Here is a 21,923-nt window from a genome sequence, read left to right on the forward strand (position 1 = left end):
TGTCAGCATTGCCAAGTGAATTAGAGACTACAAAGATGATAGGCGTGAGGTTGGATATAACACAAAACAAAAATTCACATTCCTGTATAGTATACTGGTATGTGCATGTGACTAATATTCATTTAATCTAATTTATTGAAAATGTAAAAGCACAAGTTCTCAAGGGCCTTCCCTACCAAAAAAATCTCAAAAATCAAGCTTTACAAACAAAGCTACATTGACGTACATGACGAAGGCGGAAATATATACACCTGAAATCTCTTGCTAGCAACAAACGCAGCACAAGACAACAAACATGGCGGCCTCCTGTTCGGTAGTGTGCTGTGGAGAAGAGAACGACTCGGATAAAGCTGTTATATGTAATTATTTCTTTATATCCTTACCAGAGCATTTAAATTAAGCCAATGCATTAGTGTAAATGCGCTGTGTTGTGTCCTCAATTTAACTTTGCTGTTTTTTTTTCATTTCCGTGTAAGAAAAGTCCCTTGTAGTTGTCTTCATATTTCCACTGCTGTATTAAACACAGTAGTTTAAGGACCGTTACATTTACATGTGTTTAAGTAGTTATTACTGACGGGACTACAGTACTACTACTAACACGGACACCATAACAATTATTCTATTGTAGTTCGATTTTCCAATGGCAGTGTCCAAAATGCAGAGAAACTGGATTTTACAATGTACAAGAGCGCAGATGAGATTAATCCCCGGAAAAAAACGAGGCGTATTGTGGTAAGATATTTGTGATCGCTGAGGAATGTTCATATTTCTGAATTTCCATGACGTGTTTTTTTTTTTTTTTTTTTTTTAGGTGGCTGAATCGCAAAGATTGTCCTATGTTGGACAAAATTTCGGAACAGGAGCTCTTAAATGCAACAGTCTTTGCAAGTAATTTGAATGCTATGGAAAGAGAGACGTTTCAAAAATATTTAGACAAATACATTGGAGTTTCACACGTATTATTGAGACCCACAAACGTAGCAATGATTTTCTTGTGTCTGTTTTTGATACAGCGAGGACAATAAGTATTTGAACACCCTGCAATTTTGCAAGTTCTCTCACTTAAAAATGATATGCGGGTTTAAAATTTTCATGGTAGGTGGTTGTCCACTGTGAGAGACAATCTAAAGAAAAAAAAATCCAGAAATCGCAGTGTATGATTTTTTTCCCCACAATTTATTTAACAATTTATTTGTATTATACTGCTGCAAAAGAGTATTTCAACAGCTGTCTATTAGCTACAATATTGAGCCTCAAAGACCTGTTAGTCGCCTTTAAAAAGTCCAAGTTGAGTTTGACTTTTTGACCTGTTTAATGCGGTTAGCTGCGTATAATCACCTGTCCACCCCATACAGTCAGGAAGACTCCAATTACTAACACAATTGTAAGAAAATAGAAGAAGCGAAACATGACTGTCAATCTCCCTCTGACTGGGGCGCCAAGCAAGATTTACCTCATAGGGTCTCAATGATCCTAAGAATGGTGAAGAATCAGCCAAGAACTACACAGGAGGAGCTGGTCAATGACCTGAAAGGAGCTGGGACCACCATTTCCCTGGTTACTGTTGGTAATACACTCAGACGTCACGATTTAAAATCATGCTTGGTACAGAAGGTTCCCCTGCATAAACCAGCACATGTCCTGGCCCGTTTTAAGTTTACCAGGCAGTGACCATTTTGATGACCCAGAGGAGTCATGGGAGAAAGTTATGTGGTCATATGAGATTAAAATGGAACTTTTCGGTAATAATTCCACTCATAGTGTTTGGAGGAAGAAGAATGTTGAGTACCATCTGAAGAACACTTTTCTTACTGTGAAGTATGGGGGTGGTAGCATCATGCTTTGGGGGTGTTTTTCTGTACATGGGACTGGAAGACTGCATTGTATTACGGAGAGGATGACCAGGGCCATGTACGCAATGTGAGATTTTAAGGAATAACCTCCTTCCCTCAGTTAGATCATTGAAAATGGGTCGTGACTGGGTCTTCCAACATGACAGTAGCCTGAAGCAGACAGCCAAAATTACCAAGGAGTGGCTTCGTAAAAAGCATATCAAGGGTCTGGAGGGGCTTACCCAATCTCCTGACCCAAACCCAATAGAAAATCTTTGGCGGAAGCTCAAACTCCGTGTTTCGCAGTGACAGCCCAGAAACCTGACTGATCTAGAGAAGATCTGTGTGGAGCAGTAGTGCAAAATCCCCGCTGCAGTCTGTGCACACCTGGTGAAAAGTTACAGGAAACGTTTGACCTCTGTTTTTGTAATCAAAGGCTACTGCACCAAATATTAAAATGGATTTTCTCAGGTGTTCAAATATTTATTTGCAGCAGTAGAATACAATTTAATTGTTTAAAAAAATCATACAACGTGATTTCTGGATTTTTTTTTGGATTGTCTCTCACAGTGGACAAGCACCTACCATGAAAATTTCAAAACCGCCCATCATTTCCAAGTGGAGGAGAAAAATCGCAGGGTGTTCCATACTTTTTTTCCACACTGTATCTAGAAGCATATATGTGTTTCTCGCATATATTTAACGATGTGAATTGTGAATATTGCAGATGTATTTGTGGATCCCAAAAACTTGAAAATAGCGGATATACTAACTTGGGCATCTGAACAACACGTGTAAATAATTTTGAGAAAAATCTCTCCCCTCTGAATTATGTTATGAAGAATGTTTCTGTGCAATTTACATGATGTAATATAATTATAGTAATTATAGTATCTATAGTATACTAGTAATAGTAATGTTTTTTCTAATTATTATTTTTTTAAACTAGCTATTATGTTGGAGTTCTCAACAAGCAAACCATGCAAATGGAATTGCACAGTGCGCAGCTCTTTAATATGCAACCTGTTATACCAGGTAAGAGGAAAGTGACTCTAGAATTATTACACGCAATACTTTGCTTTAGACCACTTTATTGTGATTATACAAATTTTGCCTAATGATACAAATCTTTATACCAGGGGAGAGCTCAGTGACTGCTGACAAAGACACAACTCAGACATACAAAGAAAAGGTACCACTTTCAAATGTTTATTTAAGGATTGAGATCTTGTGGTAAAACAAGATTTGTTCTGGGCAAGACTTATTATCCTGTCCATGTGCCAGATATTAGGAGTTTTGACTGATACACGATCTTACTGTACATTTATTTACTGTAATTTTTGGACTATAAGCCGCTACTTTTTCCCTTCATTTTAAATCCTGCGGTTTTTAGACCAGTTCGGCTTATTTGTTGATTTATTTGGGTTAATAGGTAACGCTTTATTTAACTGTGGTGTCATAAGACTGCCATAAGAGTGTCATAATCATGACATGACACTATCATAGGCATTACTGAACGCATATGACACATGTCATTAAGTGTCATCCGGCAAATTATGTCACTAACTCCATTTCTGTCCAGCTCGGATCTTTTACGTTCATTCAAAAGTGCGATAATTTGCTGGATAACACAAAATGACATCTGTTATAAGCATTCATTGATGACCATGACAGGGTCATATCTTAATTATAATTGTCTAATGCCAGTTTTATGGCGCCACTGTCACATAATGTGTTACCAAATACCTTAACTAGCAATTAATGAAACACTTGGAACAGTAACTGAAGAAATAGCACAGAACATGAATTTTGATTGTTATTTACATCTGTAGTTCTGCAATGCATGCTAGGAGGCATGTTGGACGACAACAGTGTTGACAGCAGAGGTTGATGTCTCCCTCAAGGGAGGGGTAATGGCCAAATGAAGTTTCTTGAAGCAATGAAGCTTTGCAGCCAATTGGTTTAAAGCTTCATGGTGGTTAATTTGGTCTTATGACAATCGTATGATGCCGCTGTCAAATAAAGTGTTACCGGTTAATATCTTTAGTTGTGAATATCTCATAATACAGTGGTGACAGCTGCGGCTTATAGTCCGGTGCGGCTTATCTATGAACAAATGTCGTTGTCGTTGTTGCCACCCACCAAAGTTTAGTGGGTGGCAGTTTATAGTCAGGTGCGCCTTATAGTGCAAAAATTATGGTAGCTACATAAAGTACGGAGTCAATATTTTTCCATTTGGACTACATTGTGATGGGACTTTACATTAAAATTCCTTTGAATGGATCGTACTCTGGGGGGGCTCATTATAAACAAAGAATATAGTTTTCAAATCTTACGCACTATTCCTCAAAGATGGATCCCACACTATCAAAAATAACACCTGTGATAGCTCAACCCAAAAAGTGTATAAAATACATTTTCATGAATGAATTAAAAGTCAAAATGTTTGGTAGTAAATGTCTTGATGCTTTGCAGGTTGACGCTCTGATTGAGGCGTTTGGTACCAACAAACAGAAAAAAGCTTTGAACTCTCGCAGACTCAACAAAGTTGACAGCAACATGCTGCAGCAGGTGGTCACAAAGGCTGCCAACACGGTTATTGATGAGAAGGGTCTGGATGGTAAGAAAAATGAATGCTATGATGAAGGCATTTACTGTTTTTCAAATAATCAAATTCAGCCATTTTTTCCTTTTTTACTACGGTTGAATAATAAAGGTTTTATGTGAGCTAGCATCATAAATCATAAGTCAAACAGTCAAAAATATATACGGTACTCGAAATAATTTGCAGCAAGTGAAATAAAAGTCAAACTAAATAAAAGAAGGGTAGTGATAATACATAAATGCAATAGGTAGAAGTAATTGCAATATCTTTATAAAGTAATCAAAATGCATCGCCTCCATGCTTTATTAAAAAGACAGATTTTGATTCTTCCTTTACACAGCTCTGCAACAGGAAATTGCTGAGACGGAGGCACACACAGACTGTGCTCTCCACATTCCTCCGTCCAATGCAGATGCAGAGACACCTGAGGATGTCTACCCACTGGATGAAAGTATCCTTCATTTAGCTCTGAAACCCTAACCCTTTCAGGGGTTGTGGCTAAAGTCAAACCACAACTGTGTTTGAGTCTTGTTTTTCCTTATTGGTACGCACAGTCCTAAGTCCAGTGGACTTTAAGGCCTTGGAGGAGGCCGGTTCCAAAATGGCAGCACTCACTACTGAAGAGTTACAGAAAATGAGAGAGAGCGGAAGGTAGGATGACTTAAAGCATCGCTCCAATGCTCAGTTGAAAAAATACAGTGATTAAAAAAAAAAAAACAATTGGGAATCCCTTACAATTTAATTTTTTTTCCATTTATACTTCATTGAATGTTTGGATCAGTCACCTTATTTTAATGTATCAAAAATTGATGGACAGTAATACTTCAGAATTGAAAGTAGATTTATTAGACTAACAGTAATATATAATGTGCAACTAGCCAAATTACGTAGGGGCATAAACTTAGGCACCGTAACAAAAAAAAAAAATAACAAAAAAAAAATCCTCCTTTTGAGAAAGTAACTGCTTCTAGATGTTTCCTATAAATTCTACAGAGTTTCTGTATTTTGGATGGAAGTATTTTGGGCCATTCCTCCTTACAAAACATCTTGAGTTAAGTTTTATTGTCTGCCGAGCATGGACAGCCCACATCTGATCATCCAACAGATTTTCATTGACACTCGGGTCTGGGGACTGCGATGGCCATCCCAGAACATTGATTGAACATTGAATGCTAGAGTAGATTTTGAGCAGTGTTTTGGGTCAATGTCTTTTTGAGATATCAAGCCGTAGCGCAACCTCAACTTTGTTGCTGACTGTTGGACATTATTCATAAGAATCTGTTCATAACGAGCGGAATTCATGCAACTTAGACAAGATTCCCTATATCAGAACTGGCCACAGACCCTCACACATAACATGATGGATCCTCCATAAATGATTACTGTGAGTAGCAAGGAAGTGCTCTTCTTGGAATGCTGTGTTCTTTTGCTACTGTGCATAAACACCCCTTGCTATGACCAAATAGCTCAATTTTTGTTTCATTGGTCCATAGCACCTTGTTTCAAAATGAAGCTGGCTTGTCCAAATGTTCTTTTGCATACTTCTCATGCGACTCTTGTGTAAGTGCAGGAAAGTCCTTTTTTGCAACACTTTCCTGTACTGCTTCTTGTGCAAAGTGCGATGAATTGATCAATGATGCACAGTGACTCCATCTGCAGTAAGATCACAATGTAGTTCTTGTGTTAACTTGATGGTCAGTGGATTGTTTTTGACCATTCTCACCATCCTTCACCTTTGTTTCTGATTTTTTTTTCTTGCCCTGCCACTTCTGGCCAGTGTTGTTAATAACTGCGTTAGAATATAACGACGTTACTAACGGCATTATTTTTTTCAGTAGTGAGTAATCTAATGAATTACTTTTCTCATCTTAGCAATGCCGTTACCGTTACTGAGACGGGAAAGGCATGCGTTACTATGCGTTACGATGTTGATTGACTGACGTGAGAAAAGTCTGGAAAAAGACGGACTCACGGAGACGAGAGAGCAGAGCAGGAGTGGGGAGGAGGCAAGGGAGTGTGACGCCATTGCAAACGCGATGCTACTATGCTAGGTGGCGCCAATACTAGCTGACTGTAGCCGATAGCCTACAAACTACGCCCACATGATGCTTCGGTAGATATCACATATATACAGAACTAGATGCAAATGACAGACACGGAGGCATTAGCAACATGTATAAAGAACTAGATGCCTTAGTAAACAGCCGCCATCTTAAAGCAGTAGACTTCTCATGTGAAGGCTCTGTTGTAGAGAGCCTTCCTAGCGAACCTAAGTCACTTTTTATCTAAAATGCTCCTAAATCGGCAAAATTTAACTTAAATCTATCTTTAAATGATGAAACAGTTTTAAAACTTACACATGTCGAAAATAGACAGAAGGGAACTAATGCAATAACGGGAGCAATATTAACAACTTTAACAGTTGATTCACAACATTAAATGACTTCCACACATAGCAAAGGTTATTATCGAGTTACCGCAATATCCGCAAAACCCCTGTGTCCAGTTACGTTTAGGGTAAAGAATTGGGCTTGGGCCAATTGTCCGAAAAAGCCTTTAAACTTCAGATTGTGTGACCTGTTTTTTTTTTTTTTTTTTTTTTTAAGGAAAAAAAAAACATGAAAATGATCACCAGTTACTTTGTCAAGAAACTAATTACTCTTACATTCAGGTAACTGAGTTACAAACGCAATTACATTTTGGGAGAAGTAATTTGTAACTGTAATTACTTTTTTAAAGTAAGATTAACAACACTGCTTCTGGCCTCGACAAGAATTCTTCCATCTACTCGCTATGTTCCTCTTAGTGGAAACTGAAAGCCAAAATCTTGTTAGCTTTCGTAGCCTTCCCCCAAATAATGATGTATGGCAAAAGCTTGATTGGCTAACCAATCCAATTTTGTGTCCCAATTATATGGTACTAAGAAGTTACAAGTATTCAGATGAACTAAATGAAAACAATAGCCAAACTTCTGGACTCGTATAATTTGGTTTTGATGGATTTTACACAACCTCTGTTCATCATATAAAAACAGTTTCACTTCTGAAATATTATTGTGTCCATCAGTTTGTCTATTATATTAAAATGAAGTTGCTGGTGCAAACACCCCAGGATTTATATATAGAGCTATTGGAAATTGTCATAGCTGCCCAGACTTTTTCATACCACTCTATAGAAGGTTCCTGGACCAAATTTGTATAATGTGATAAATATCTGGTTTTATAATATTTGTGGCTAGTCTTGTATTAGCCAGAGCTTTACCCCTATTTAGGTATGTATCGAATTTGCCTCATAGCAACGATTCCTGACAATTGATTGAAACATAAATACTATTTTGTATATCTGAGCTTTTGTTTGAAATTCACTTTTTTTCAGGGTTCTTTGTGTCGTGAAGCATCTGGAAAACCTGCCCAGTGATGACGAAGCCCGAAAGAAGATGGCGTGCTGCGCTTATTACCTCTCTCTGCTTCTCAAACTGTCGCAGCAAAGAAGCATCAGCCGAAAGTGTCAGTCAAAACACGACTGGCCAAAGCAGTGATAAATTGTGACTTATTCTTTTTTTGTGTTTACAGTTGGTATGGAGGAAGGGTGTCCTCGCATTGTGCAGAACAAACTATTCAGAACATTCACAGTGGAGACTTTCAAAAATGGCAGGTATGCAGGTCTTGACCTTGTTGGATTTATGAAGTTATTTAAAGGCATTAAAACTCATGTTCAGTGTGATCAAAGTTTAAAAAATCTTATGTCACCTTTCAGGGTCCAGAACATGGTATCTGCTTCAAAGAGTGTCAAATTAGCATCATACTGCCTGGTTCTGCTGCTCCATATGGGTGACATGACTGTTGACCTCACATTACTGCATAGGGACTTGGCATTGAGTGAGGGCAGGTAGGTGTAGTGGCCAAAATGTTAGCTAAATACCTTTCTCAATCTGTGTGACTCAAATGCCAAAATTGCAAAAGCCAAAATTGCAAAATACCAAGAGAAGAGTCATGTATTTTTTTTTTAGAATGCATTTACACTCATCACACCCTCTAAATGTTTATCACATGCAAAACCATTTACTTAAAAAAAGGCTAGTGATATGTTGTGCTGGTGTTACAAATGTAACTGACGCTATTGTTCAGTAATGTACTTTTCTGTGGCTACAGGATAATTGAAATCGCCAAGTCATTGGGCTTGACCATGGTGAAGCCCCGTGGAAAAAACCTTAAGGCTGGCCTGCATGATGAACACAAACAGGCTTCCCTCATACTCCCTCTGGTAAAATATCAGCCGTTTATGGAGAGAAGGAAACGTAAAAAGATGCATTAAGGACTGACCGGCAAAGATGACAAGTTTATTTTGTGAACAAATAAAGTGAAAATGTTTTAAATGTTGCACAGTTGTTGCTCTGACAGATGCAAAGATTAATGTAAAGATACTGCATTTCAGATAACAGTACATATAGCTTAAAATGGGTGTAAACGTATAGGCACATTAGTCGACGTCACATATTGCACAATGAACAACATCTACCCTCGTAAGGTGATTATCACCTGTGCGTCTGTGGAAAGAAGTGTTTGGTTGGAGGAGCATAGACTCACAAGGAGATGATGATTATCAAGATGTATTAAAGAGACTTTTTCAAAGCTCACCTTCCAGCTGCCATTACTCAAAATCTTCAAACAAGGCACAGCTTTACATCGTAGAATATTTAAGGCAACATCTCTTTTGGAGTTTGAATGAATGTTTTTCAACACTGGTAGAACATGCAAAATTACAGAACTTCTTTGAATGAAAAAGAAAAAATTAAAACTGGATCCTTACTGTGATTTTTGACAGACGTAATCTAGACAATATACTACTTCCAACTTCCTTAATGGATAAATGCAGGGCAGAACACAAACCATGGAGGTGTTAATATAAACAAAGCAATAAATAGTGACGGAAAATCTTTGTAAACTTTTGTAATATTTAAAGACAAGTGAACAAAGCTGATTTGACCATCCGGCTACATTCTGTAGTGCCAATTTTAGCTTACACACTATTCAAGCAGTTTACAGTATCAATACAAAAACATGAACCAAAAGATTTAATTCATTGATGTTTTCTTCTGTGATAAAATGAAAGAGTCCACAAATAACCGATTCGTAAGAAGTCAGTTTAGGATTTCATTTCATAGAGAGCTGTGAGAAACAAAAGATAAGATTCTTGCTCTGATATGAACCAATTTTTTTTTTTCCCAAGAAATGATTCAAGAGAGACTGAAGTTAATCTGTATATGAGAACAAGGAGATTCACCAGCATCACCATTTAGATAAAAATATCATTTTGAGTGGACTAAATTGTTGGTTCTAAATATTTTCTTAATGGACAATATTTTTAGCAAGTACAACCAAAGCACATGTCACAATTTCAGAACTCTTGGCAAAGTCATCCTTAAAATGTTAATAATAAAAAAATACTTCAGAGTTTTATCACAGGATAGAACAGAACATGCTGCCACTGTGGCAACCGCTCTCTACGGTGGCACTAATCCTGGTTGTCATGGAGATGCCCAGTCGTGACGGGTACTGTGAGGAGGAAAGGCCTGAAGGTGAGCTAGCTGGGGGACGGGGTGGAGGGTTTTCCAGAATCCAAGGAGGGAAAGATGTACAGCTATAAAAACAGATAAAGAATGCTTCAGTGCACATACAGTGTTGAAGACAGTCTGGCACTGTGGGTTGCTTAGTTACCTGCTATTATGTCTTGAAATACTGTTGTTGCGTAAGACGCAGTTGTCGTTGCCGGGGTCCAAGTATAAAAGGCTTTTTTTGCTCTCTGGGTGGCCCTGGAACAGCTGGTTATCAGTAACCACTGCTTTTGCTGGTCCCAGTATTGCGATTCCAGAACCCAGTGCTGGTTGAACACGGCTGCGCACAACCTGTAAATCACAAGTTGACTCGCATATTTTACAAACATGTTTTTAGAGATGTCAGAACACAACACCTTGACGTCACAGCTTCCAGACACTTGGATCCCGTAGCCAGTGTTTCCAACAACGTCATTCTCAACCATTTGTCCGATCCCATAGAAGTTGATACCGTGGCCCTTATTTTCATATATGCCATTATTACGAAGCTCGACGCGGGAGTCCGTCTCAACAGTAACGCCTCCTCGGACATTTGCAAGAATACAGTTGGCAACCAAGCGGGTCAGATGACTGCTCTGTAGCACGGAAACGCCAACGCCCTTGTTAGCATTGACGAGGTTGGCATAAATGTTGAGTGGTTCACTGGTTTTAACATAAAGACCTACAGCTATCCAGAGGGTGAGAGAGAAATGGGGGAAAAACAATAAAAATAATGAACATTTCGAAAGACAAAAAGTGAGTTGAATTTTTAACAACCTCCATTAAAGCTCATGCAGTTGTTCTCCACCAGTGCCACACTGATGGAGCGGCGTGCTGAGTGGCGTTCATCCTCACTATCCAGGTCACTTTCCCATGCAAAGATATCCCCCTCTTCATGTAGATTTTCCTGTTCTTCCCTCTCGTTCTCCTCTACAACAGCCCGTCTGTCAGCGCTATCGTCACCACCGATCCCGTCGTGTGCCGGCCAGTTCCCCTCCCTGGCTTCGATATTTTCAGGATCCTTCCTGCAGAACACAGCTAGGCCATACATGCAGTTATGGGTGATGTAGTTTCTGAGGAGCTGTGGGAGGCTGGAAGACATAACCCAAACACCGCAACCTTTGTTGCCTAATGAGAGAAAAGAAAAACAAGCTCTCATGCATCAACAAAGAGAGGACTAGGGCTCAGCATTATCTTGGGAATGACATACAGTAGACGTGGTTTCCCTCAATGAGTCCACGGCCTCGTTCTCCCACCACAATGCCATCAGAGTATCCATGACAGATGTGGTTATTCTTCAGAACTGGATCACCTCCTCTGCGAATATCTACACCTCCCCATTGGTTTTCCTTGATGACATTTTCTGGAATTATTAAAAAAAAAAAAAAAAAATTGAGCTGTCAAAATTATCGCGTTAACGGGCGCTAATTAATTTTTTAAATTAATCACGTTAAAATATTTGACGCAATTAACGCATGCACTGAATGACCCGCTCACACATTGCCTCAAACAGATTACAATGACGCCGTTTATGGACATTAAGAGTGAAGTGAATGCCACCGGCCGCTTGGGGGTAGCGCCGTTCCATACTAATGTTATTCCTTCTAAACGTGGGAGAATTAGTAGTTGTGAGACATTTATGCTGTTGCATTGTGCTATTTGTGCTCCACAGATATTTCTGTAAGTTTTCTTTCTTTTAGTGGCAATTATGTGTCTCTTGTTGTATTTTGGGTAAGATATGTACAGAGACATATATGTTATAAAGGCGAGTGGACACAGGCGTTCTTTGGACCGTTTATTGGCATAAGCTTCGGCAACTACTTCACAACAAACATAAGTATCATTTTGGGAAAGCACAACAAAAATAATATTCCTATCTAAAAAAATAATGTTCACAAAAAAAAAAGCACTTCAGTCTATAGTAATGATGTCCTATTCTCACACAGTTAAACAACAATGCAAAATGAACTGGCATTCCATATCAAAATAGCTATGCAAAATACACGTAAAACTTACTCAGACTATGGTCACTATTCTTATTATACTTATTATTATTATATTAACTCTACTTTTGATTGAAAATTTTACAAATTTTATTAAAACAAAAACATGAAGAGGGGTTTTAATATAAAATTACTATAACTTGTAACTAGCATTTATCTTTTAAGAACTACAAGTCTTTCTATCCGTGGATCACTTTAACAGAAAGAATGTTAATAATGCCATTTGTGGATTTATTGTTATAATAAACAAATACAGTACTTATGTACAGTATGTTGTATGTATATATCCGTCTTGTGTCTTATCTTTCCATTCCAACAATAATTTACAGAAAAATATGGCATATTTTAGAGATGGTTTGAATTGCGATTAATTACGATTAATTAATTTTTAAGCTGTGATTAAAAATTTTAATCGTTTGACAGCCCTAATTAAGATTGATCTTCATTCACAAGTTAAAAAAAAATCAAACAAAACTATGTTGGACTTACCTGTTATGATTCCTCTGCCGTTCTCATTTATAGCAATCCCTGCTGCCTGCCCTTGTAAGATGTGGTTTCCACTGAGAGGAGGATAAACATTTTAATTGATACATTGATTAATTGATTTAAATGATAGTAAAATTGATGTCAATTTATTTTTAATACAATTAAGTACTTCACCCCCCCCCCCCCCCCCCAAAAAAAAAAAAATCCAAGGCAGAGGGAATGCTTTGCAAAACTGCATAATCACAGATGATGTACAGCTCATATCCTGCACATAGGTACAGAAGAGCATCACCATAGGGAGGGTGATAATATCCTCTTGCTCAGTGAGCTTGGCGCTGGGACAGCCATGTAACAGTCATACAGCAATGCTTAAATGCAATGTGAGAACAAAACAAAAAAATAGATGCAATTGGAGATTGCACCTACCAGACCACAGGATTCCCACTGAAGAGGATGTACAGGCCTGCTTCTTTGTTGTTATAGATTCGGTTGCTCCGAAGTGAGCCTTTTCCCTTCCCTAGCACGACAACCCCAGAGCGCAAGCCACTGTGTATTCGGTTACACTGAGGGATTTGGAGAAAACAAAACAAGCAGAACACATCAGTTATCATTCTGGAACAAATGCAACCTACTTAATTTAAAAATGGAACAATGTTCCACTTGTTCATGATGTTCCCCCTGAAAATTACATTTAAGAGATAGATCTGTCAACAAGATGAAATGCTAAAGTGATAAGTAAGTCAAAGACCGTGACATATTTGTCAACAATATAGATCACATCATATCAGAGAAACTCTTACTATGATGTAGAGTTCGACGTTACCGATTATTAGTAGTTAGAGGGGCCGATAACCGATTTTTGGAGCCGATATTCATTTGCATTAACACACTAGTGTACCACGATAAATTATCCAATATCGCTTTTTTTCTTTTTATGTCATTGGGCGGAGTTGCAGTAGGAGGAAGGAGTAGGTAGAAGGTTGCGGTCGTCTGCAGATGAGTGAGGTATTGCTCATGTCACGTTCAAGAAGTGCTCAGATTTCTAGCCATCAGCCACCTTATCCATATGTGACGACCATCAATCCTCCACCTGGGTTTTATTCCAACACAATGTTGACCGTCAATCCTCCACCTGTGTTTTATTCCAACACATTGTCGAGGATAGCAAGGTGGCTGACGGCTAGAAATCTGAGCAGTTCTTGAACGCGACATGAGCAGCTATCAAACAGCGCCATGGTGCCAAGCAAGTTTAAATGTCATCTCCAGACGAAACATCCGTCGCTTCAAAACAAGTCGATGGACTATTTTGTTCGCCTTCGTGAAACCACAGAGAGACAGGCAATTTTATTGAGAAAAACTACAAAGGTAAACAAGAAAGCCCTCAAAGCCAGTTACCTTGTTGCTGAACTTGTTTCTAAAACCAAAAAGTCCCACACTGTAGCAGAGATCAATTCGACCTGTCTGCACAGCCACTGTCAGCGAGATGCTTCGCCCCGATGCGGTTAAAGACCTTGCTAATGCTAAAGTCCTCCTGTCTGATAATTCTGAGCTTTTTACTAAGAGATTAAGCTGTTGAAGAAGATTCCTGCCAGGATATAGGCTTTGTGTTCGTCTAAACAGGCTTAAGTTTCAGACTGATATTGAGATATTATTTTGTACTTTAATATACAGTACTATACCGAAGGTAATTTTGGAACATTTTTGGTTTGTGGTGTGCCATGATATTTTTTCCCAATGTAAAAACGTGCAGTGACTCAGAAAAGGTTGAAAACCACTGATCTATACTATGATGCTATGTAAACATCAGAAAGACATCAGACTAATCTGATTGAAAGTATCACATTGGTATTATTGCCACATAATTACTGGAAATGATTTTGTCCATAAATTTCTTCAGGAAAGAGTAGTATTGTTTGTTTTTTGTTTAAAGAAGCCATAAATGTAACGTTTTAATTAGTTTGCAAAATTGTATTTCCACTGCAGGCTGTTTTTTTTAAACATTCAACCCTATATTGCCAGACCATTAAGGAAGATTTTGACTTTTTTTCAAAACCCATGGACTATTGCATTCTGTGGTTAAATACATATGTACCTCTACTACCAATAGAATTTTCAGATTACGACACCAAACTACTTTGACAACCAAATAATTTCGTAAGTAGAGGTACCACTATATGTATGTACAAACAGAATCTATGAAATTATAGGTTTTCTTCTATAACCAAGAAAAAGACTTTTGTATTTTTTTTAGTAACCAACAGTAGAACAAAGATTGTAGAGCATCGAATCAGTTTGACAGTTACCACAATTATGGGGTTGGCTCCTTTCCGGATGTCTAGCCCTGCCTCCCCATTTGAGTGGATGTCATTTTCGGCAATAAGACCCTGGGCCGACAGCCGCAGAAACACGCCTGACGCTTTGCACTCAAACACCTCATTTTGCAGCATCACTATCTACAAAAGAGGTCGAAAGAGAACTTGATTAATATTCTAAAAAGGAAAATTGATTCAACATTTACAGAGGAACTTTTAAGTCGTATACTCCTGAAGTCATATAATTTGCAATAAACTTTAGATTTTCTGTTTTGTCTTTTTTTTACCTCAATGGTGCATAGTCAACAATGGATGTTAAAAAGAACAGGAGAAAACTAAAATAAGGGACGTTTTCGGAGCAGTGTTGCAAATTTGCTGCGACAGTATTTATACCTCCATCTGCAATGTGTTGCTAAATTTACATTAACCATTACAAGTTTCTCAAGCCCGCTACTACCAGCACTTCTAAAAATACCAAACTGTAAGAGCAAACACTTATGAATAGTCATTGAAAATCTACCAGGAGGATGTCACAGGAACACAGTATCGATGAAAGCTTGATTCAGTTGAAAGTTTATAAATAAAGCTCAAATTAATTCCAAAGGTAAATCTGTGATTTGAACAAATTCATGGTTGCTCAGTGCTTCACTTTGACAGTTGTATGACTTCAAAAGTTCCCCTGTATTTTGATTGTATTTACAATGGAGTTCTGGATGCATCTGACGGCGTAGTTCAGACAGCGGAAAACGTTGCCCTCCAGTCGAGCTTGTCCGTAGTTGGATATATGGACTCCTCCCTTGCCTTCCCGGAAGAGACAACGCTGGACCAGACAGCCAAGAGTCGACGACAGAAACATCTGAGCATCAGGGTCCCGGTCCAGTTCCTGCTGAAGAGTGAGAGGTTCTGGAGTCACACTCGGGGGATTTGGTGAAGATGAGAATGGCAAGGAGCCATCTGCATGGGGCTTCAGTAAGTAGGCCAGTCCATGGTTGTCACATGGGATTTTATAATCCATTGAAAACGAGTTTTTGGTGATTCCGCCCTCTTTGCACCCCTCAATCTCACCATCACTCCATCCATCTTCAATCACTGTGCCCTGATTAGTTGCTTCCGATCCATTTTCCCTCTGCAAGTCGTCCTTACTTACATGCTCCTTTGTAAGAACAGCATTAGAAAAAGCTCTGCCAGTGGTGTTCCCTCTGTACGGGACACTATAATTGCGCCCACACGGTGAAAATGTCCTTGCCAGGGCAGCCATATATTTACAAGCCCAGTTTTTTTCAGACACTGGAGAACCTTCCACTGTTACTGAAGCTGCATCGCTCCCAGAAAAGTCACAGCTGTCCAGTAAGCTGAGGGCCACATTGACCAAATGCACAGAGCTGCCTTTGGAGAAGGAGCAAAAGCGTGCCTGGCAACTTCCGGGACCGCGAACTTGCAGCTGAGCCCCCTCAAAGTTGCAGTTATCCAGTTGGACATGACCCCATGATGTCTACAGCAAACAAAGTGAAAAGGAAACACATATAGACAAACACAATTACCAAGTATTTCTTTACAAACACAAGGCTGATCCAATACATTTGCTTTAACAAAAAGTCTGCCAACTAAAAATCTACCTGTTTATTATAATAGCACTTATAGTTCAAACGTTTGTCAATGCAAACCCACATTTAATGAGCACAAAGAAAAAAGGTTAAGTCATTGATAACTCAAAATCCCCTTTTTCATAAGCCTGACAAAACTGATAATTAAAAAAAATCCTGAACACAAACTAAAATGTAATAGGTATGATATCAGATTTTTGGGAAAGATGAATTACACTGCAGGTAGACTACTCAATGCACTTGAGCCAGTTCAAGACAACCACATTTTTTACAGTACAGGCCAAAAGTTTGGACATACCTCATTCAATGCAACACAAATAAAGGTCCCAACTAGGGCTGCAGTTATCAAATATTTTACTAGTCGATTAATCGATGGACTAGTTAGTTCAAATAATTGAGTAAACGGATAAGGAACATGAAAAATTAAGATACCAGAGCCGAGCCTAAAACGTATAAATATTAGGGCTGCAGCTATCGAATATTTTAGTAATCGAGTAATCGACTGAAAATTCTATCGATTAATCGAGTAATCGGATAAAACAAATATATTTTTAGGTGAAGAGCAATTATAAATATACATGAGAAAACAAGACATTTCATCTAATCTTGAACCATTTTCATTCAATCAATGTCTTTATTTTCGATGTATATTGTTGAAAACAGCCAACAATTGCATCTCAGATGTAGCTAGAATTAAAAAAAAAAAGACTAATTCACTGCTTTCACTCAAAAAACTTTTAGATCTTATTTAAAAAAAAAAAAATATATATATATATATATATATATATATTCATATATATATATTACCTAAAAATGACGTTACGCTTGATAACACACATCACTTAAAAGTTAGGATTTTTTCCCACGTGTTTCAATTGAATTTTTCTTTGTGTCAAGCCATTTTTAAGTTCTAGTTAAGTTTTAAGTTAGTCTAAACTGTAAGTCCTGATAGGATTTTGAGTTTTTGCAGTGTTCAAAATAAATGTATGATACAGGCTGTACTGGAGCACATTAGGGACCAGTGCTACTTGGTGTTTTATCCAGCAATGACTACTGAGCTAAAATTGATAGTTAGCATGATAAAGTTTTTATTTTACACCCTCATCACTCCACAATGCTATGTTATGTTAAAGCCTGTATGTAAGACACGTTAGCCACGCATCGACAGTGGTCATAATTAATTGAAACCTAGCCCTCCGCTAACTTTACGTGAGCTAGTAGCGACAGTAACGTTAATCTTATTTATTAGCGCTTAGCGCTCTTTACTAGCGCTTAGCGCTGTACTGCTTTAAGATGGCGGCTGTTTAATAACGCTGCCCAGACGCGGCCGAGTCTGTCATTTTGCATCTAGTTCAACATACATGTGATCTTTACGAGATGCATCAGACGCTAGCTGTTACCAACGTAGCATCGTGCGGGCTAGTATTTGGCAACGTCGGCGTCGTTTGTGGCGGCTGTCAGCTGCAGTAAGTTTTTTTTTTTTTTCCTTCTTCCTCTCCGCACGTGACAGCGCGTTGTCCCGCATTAAAAGTAGTCAGAGCAAAACGTGATGCTTAGAGCTGTCAAAATAAACGATTACTCGAGGTGAATAAAATTACTCGGATCAGTTTTTAAACTCGAGTTACTCGAGTTGCTCGAGTACTCGTTTCAGCTCTAATAAATATATATATTTTTTTCAAAATGAGGATCTATGTACAACAAAAGAACAATTGGCTAACTTACACAGAAAAAGTCCGCTAGCTTAAATGCTATAAAATGATATATATATTTTTTTACAATGCGCTTAACAAATGGTTCAGACACATATTCCCACAAAAAACGGTCAAATATAGCTATAAACTAAATCATGAATGCATTAAGAAACATTAGCTCAAACAAAAACTTGCTAATGTTGGTCTTAACAGGGAGCAGCTGGTTTCAGCCATGAGAAATGAGTTATATCATATTCATTGTTGCCACCCTAATCAATAAAACTACATGCAAACATGCAAAATAAACCAATACAACGGCACTTTAATTAAAAGAATACTTGAAGCAACAAAATTTAATTCGAGTATTTTTTCCTAATCGAATACTCGAGTTAATCGATTAATCGTTGCAGCACTAGTCCCAACCCCATTGATAAAGCAATACATTCTGATCAACCCTAAAAAGGCATACCACTGAAGTCAAAAAAATTTTTGGATGACTCCCTCTTAAAGCTCACCAAAAGACAACAGGGCGGCTACTTTAAAGATACTACAACATTATACTTGTTTTTAGTTATTTCACCTTTTTTTTGCCAAGTACATAATTCCACACGTGTCCATTCAGTTTTATAACCTTCAGTGAGAATTTACAATGTCAATAGTCACGAAAATAAAACACACAAATGAGAAGGTGTGTTCAAACTTTTGGCCTGTGCTGTATGACCCACAAAAGTATATAAAACCTACATCCATGTTTCTCTCAAGACTGATTTGCTCATTTCATTTTATCAGAAAATCAGTGGTAAGTTTTCTTAAACTTGAAGAAATATTGTACACTATTTTTCCAGAGTAAATCCTTCACATACAGTAGATAGAGAATACTGCAGTTGTATCAAGTAGTTATTTGGTTGGCTCATGATTTAGTTACCGTAATTTTCTTACTATAAGCCGCTACTTTTTTCCTTCATTTTGAATTCTGCCGCTTATTTTTTTATTTATTTGGGTTAATAGGTAACACTTTATTTGAAATCATACAGGACGTCGTAATTATGACATGACACTATCATGGTCATTAGCCGGATAACACTGACATCTTTTATAAGCATTGATTAATGCTCATGACAGTGTCATGTCAAAATTATGATGGTTTACTGACAGTCGTATGGCACCACTGTCAAATACAGTGTTACCAAATACCATAACAAGCAAGTAATGAATCAACTAGAACAGTAACTCAAGAAATAATTATCACATAACATGAATGATTTTGATTGTTATTCATATCTTTTGCGCTGCAATGCATGCTACGAGGCATGTTGGACGACAACAGTGTTGGCAGCAGGTGGCAGCAGAGGTTGACAGTCTCACCCAAAGGAGCAGTGATGGCCAAATGAAGCTTCTTGAAGCAATGAATCTTTGCAGCCAATTGGTTCAAAGCTTCATAGTGGTTCATTTAGTCATATGATAGTTGTATAATGCCGCTGTCGAATAAAGTGTTTACTGGTTAATGTTTTGGTGTAAATATCCCATAATACAGTGAGAACAGCTGCAGCCTATAGTCCAGTGCGGCTTATCTATGAACAAATACCGTTTTTTCGTGTATGATTTCGTGGGTGGCGGCTTATAGTCAGGTACGCCTTATAGTCCGAAAATTACGGTAAGTTAAATACAACTGAGCGATACATAGGCAATGACTCCTTTTTGTACCAGTACAAGAAGCCTGCCTACCATTACTTAGAATCAGAATTAATTGTCAATGTAATACTAGTATATTATCTTACTATTGTAAAGCAACAATACTGGTTTTTGAGTACAATTTGTGGCAATGAAAATGATCACACCCAAACTACCTTACCTTGTAGACCACTGTGGAGAACCAAGGTGGCATGAAAACCAAATTACACAGCCTCGCAGTAGGGCATTGCTGCTCCATACACACCAGTAGGGTGACCTCACCCAGCCTGCCAAGTCCAAACAGCTCCACAGGAACCTTGAGGGCCACTTCAGCCTGCTCTTCATACACCCCTGGGTGGAGAACCAATCGATCATAGGGCCCCGCGACCCCAAGAGCTCCTCGAAGTGTCTCAAACTCAAAACCCGGCCCCACATGCCAAACCCTGCGGTCTTTCCTACGCCTGAATAAAAGGAGGCAGGCAGTCGACTGGTGCTCAGGTCCATTCTGAGTCCAGGTGCGGGTGGCCAGAGCATGTTGTTTCAGGGCTTCCCTCCAGGATGGAGGCTCCAGGTGAGGCTTACTGGGCCAGTTGGGGTGTCTGCACTCAGGGCAGCTTAGGCACAACTGCCTCCAGCGGGTATTGTCCAGAGAGAGGACCAACTCCCTCCAGGCTCGGCACACCTGGCAGCAGCGGCCCAGGTCGGCGAGAGGCAGGTAGGCTAAGATAACCCTCCAAAGCTCCATTGGGAGCCCGCCCACCTCCATGACAGCACCAGGGGTGCTGCACAAATACAAAACAACAGTAAACCGTAAGCGGTTACACAACACGAATAAAAGCTGACGATGAAAACGGAGGCAGGAACATTGTTATAATTGTAAGAAAATAGACTTAACAACCCATTGGTTGATGTATGCATCCAGGGAAAAGCCAACGTGCGTGTGAGGGCTGCTAATCAATCGATTCAACGAGTAGCTGAACAAGCTAGTTATGAGTCAACCGTTCGAACTATAAAGTTAACATGTCCACGCTGCGCATGCAGATTCGTTACAAAGTAAAGCCCCTACCTTTTTATTTCACCGCTTCGCCATGTTTAGGCATCGAGTCGACACAATTAGCTCACGGTGCGTAGCCGTCCGCCCTCATGGGGTCTGATGAGACGGCGACTTTTGAGTTCAAAACAAAGCATACAGGCAGGCTGCTGATGAGAAAGCGCCATACTTGCGGAATTGACAGTATGTCAGGCACCCCCTCCTCTTCTCATTCTCCACAGAGAATCCGAATCAGGCTTTCATTGGTGTCGTTTATCCCAAGACGAGCGTCACAAGACGGCAACAACCATGCTTTTCTCCACCTCTCAACCACACTGTTTACAAACAGGCAGTGGCAGTCGTCATTTGGGAATCAAGGCCAACCCTGTCATGGGGTTCGCAACATCCATGTCTGCATTGTCTTTAAGGACTTTCAATAAAATGCTGCGCAACAAAATAGTTTCAGTTTTTCATGTCATCATCTTTCATTTCTTCAGAACTAGTCCTGAACAAGTCTTTGACAAGTCCTTTAACCCTTTCAGGTACAGTGGTCACTACAGTGAACATCTATTCTAGCGCTGCAACGATTACTCGATTAACTCGAGTATTTTGATTAGGAAAAAAAAATCGAATTAAATTTTGCTGCTTCGGGTATTCGTTTAACCCGTCGGTGTTATTTGTCCATATTCTGGCTTTTTTTTTTTTTTTTTTTTTTTAAATTAAAAAAAATAATAAATAAATAAAAATCTGTGTTTCATCAAAGAAAAAGCATTGGGAAAATGATACTAGGGTGCTAATATTTCCCCAGGATAGTAAAAATATGTGAAGATCAAAATGGCACCATGCTACAATTTCTAATTTATTGCAAAGAGGTTGGGGAGATTCGCACTAAATTTTTGCAAGGGCGTAGGTTTGCATTGGGACGGTAGGGACATAACACTACCAACTTTTCAGATCCTCAAATTGTCCCCACCAACTTTCAGGCAACTTTATTTGTAATGTATTTGTATAATGAGTTCAGTTATGTAGGTAATTTAGATTGTCTTTTTTTATGTTTTAAGGATAGAATTGACCCTGCTATTATTAAGTGATATAT

At 38.7% G+C, this 21,923-nt stretch overlaps 2 protein-coding genes across 4 annotated transcripts; one reads left to right on the forward strand and one right to left on the reverse strand.

Annotated features, from left to right (window-relative positions):
* Positions 1–219: 219 nt before the first annotated feature.
* On the forward strand, positions 220–9,365 carry polr1e (RNA polymerase I subunit E). Its single transcript, XM_057844308.1, has 12 exons — positions 220–359; positions 629–732; positions 812–888; positions 2,782–2,867; positions 2,972–3,024; positions 4,308–4,452; positions 4,778–4,888; positions 4,992–5,088; positions 7,813–7,943; positions 8,010–8,091; positions 8,194–8,325; positions 8,589–9,365. The coding sequence occupies exons 1-12, from the start codon at positions 296–298 to the stop codon at positions 8,749–8,751; spliced, it is 1,245 nt and encodes a 414-aa protein (XP_057700291.1). The 5' UTR covers positions 220–295; the 3' UTR covers positions 8,752–9,365.
* On the reverse strand, positions 8,758–21,337 carry fbxo10 (F-box protein 10). 3 transcript variants are annotated; one of them, XM_057844307.1, is made up of 12 exons: positions 21,018–21,337; positions 20,864–20,947; positions 19,979–20,579; positions 15,532–16,323; positions 14,823–14,972; positions 12,946–13,082; positions 12,523–12,593; positions 11,241–11,393; positions 10,808–11,158; positions 10,408–10,718; positions 10,155–10,342; positions 8,758–10,077 (listed from the first exon to the last, which is right to left on the reverse strand). In XM_057844307.1, exons 3-12 carry the CDS (start codon positions 20,561–20,563, stop codon positions 9,897–9,899), a joined length of 2,919 nt encoding a protein of 972 aa, XP_057700290.1. In that variant the 5' UTR covers positions 20,564–20,579; positions 20,864–20,947; positions 21,018–21,337; the 3' UTR covers positions 8,758–9,896. The 3 variants fall into 3 exon arrangements, with proteins under 3 accessions (XP_057700290.1, XP_057700289.1, XP_057700288.1); XM_057844306.1 differs by having other exon boundaries at positions 20,864–21,337; XM_057844305.1 differs by lacking the exons at positions 20,864–20,947; positions 21,018–21,337 and adding an exon at positions 20,696–20,839.
* Positions 21,338–21,923: the final 586 nt, after the last annotated feature.

Source organism: Corythoichthys intestinalis, chromosome 8 (genome assembly GCF_030265065.1).
Source record: "Corythoichthys intestinalis isolate RoL2023-P3 chromosome 8, ASM3026506v1, whole genome shotgun sequence".
Taxonomy (NCBI): domain Eukaryota; kingdom Metazoa; phylum Chordata; class Actinopteri; order Syngnathiformes; family Syngnathidae; genus Corythoichthys; species Corythoichthys intestinalis.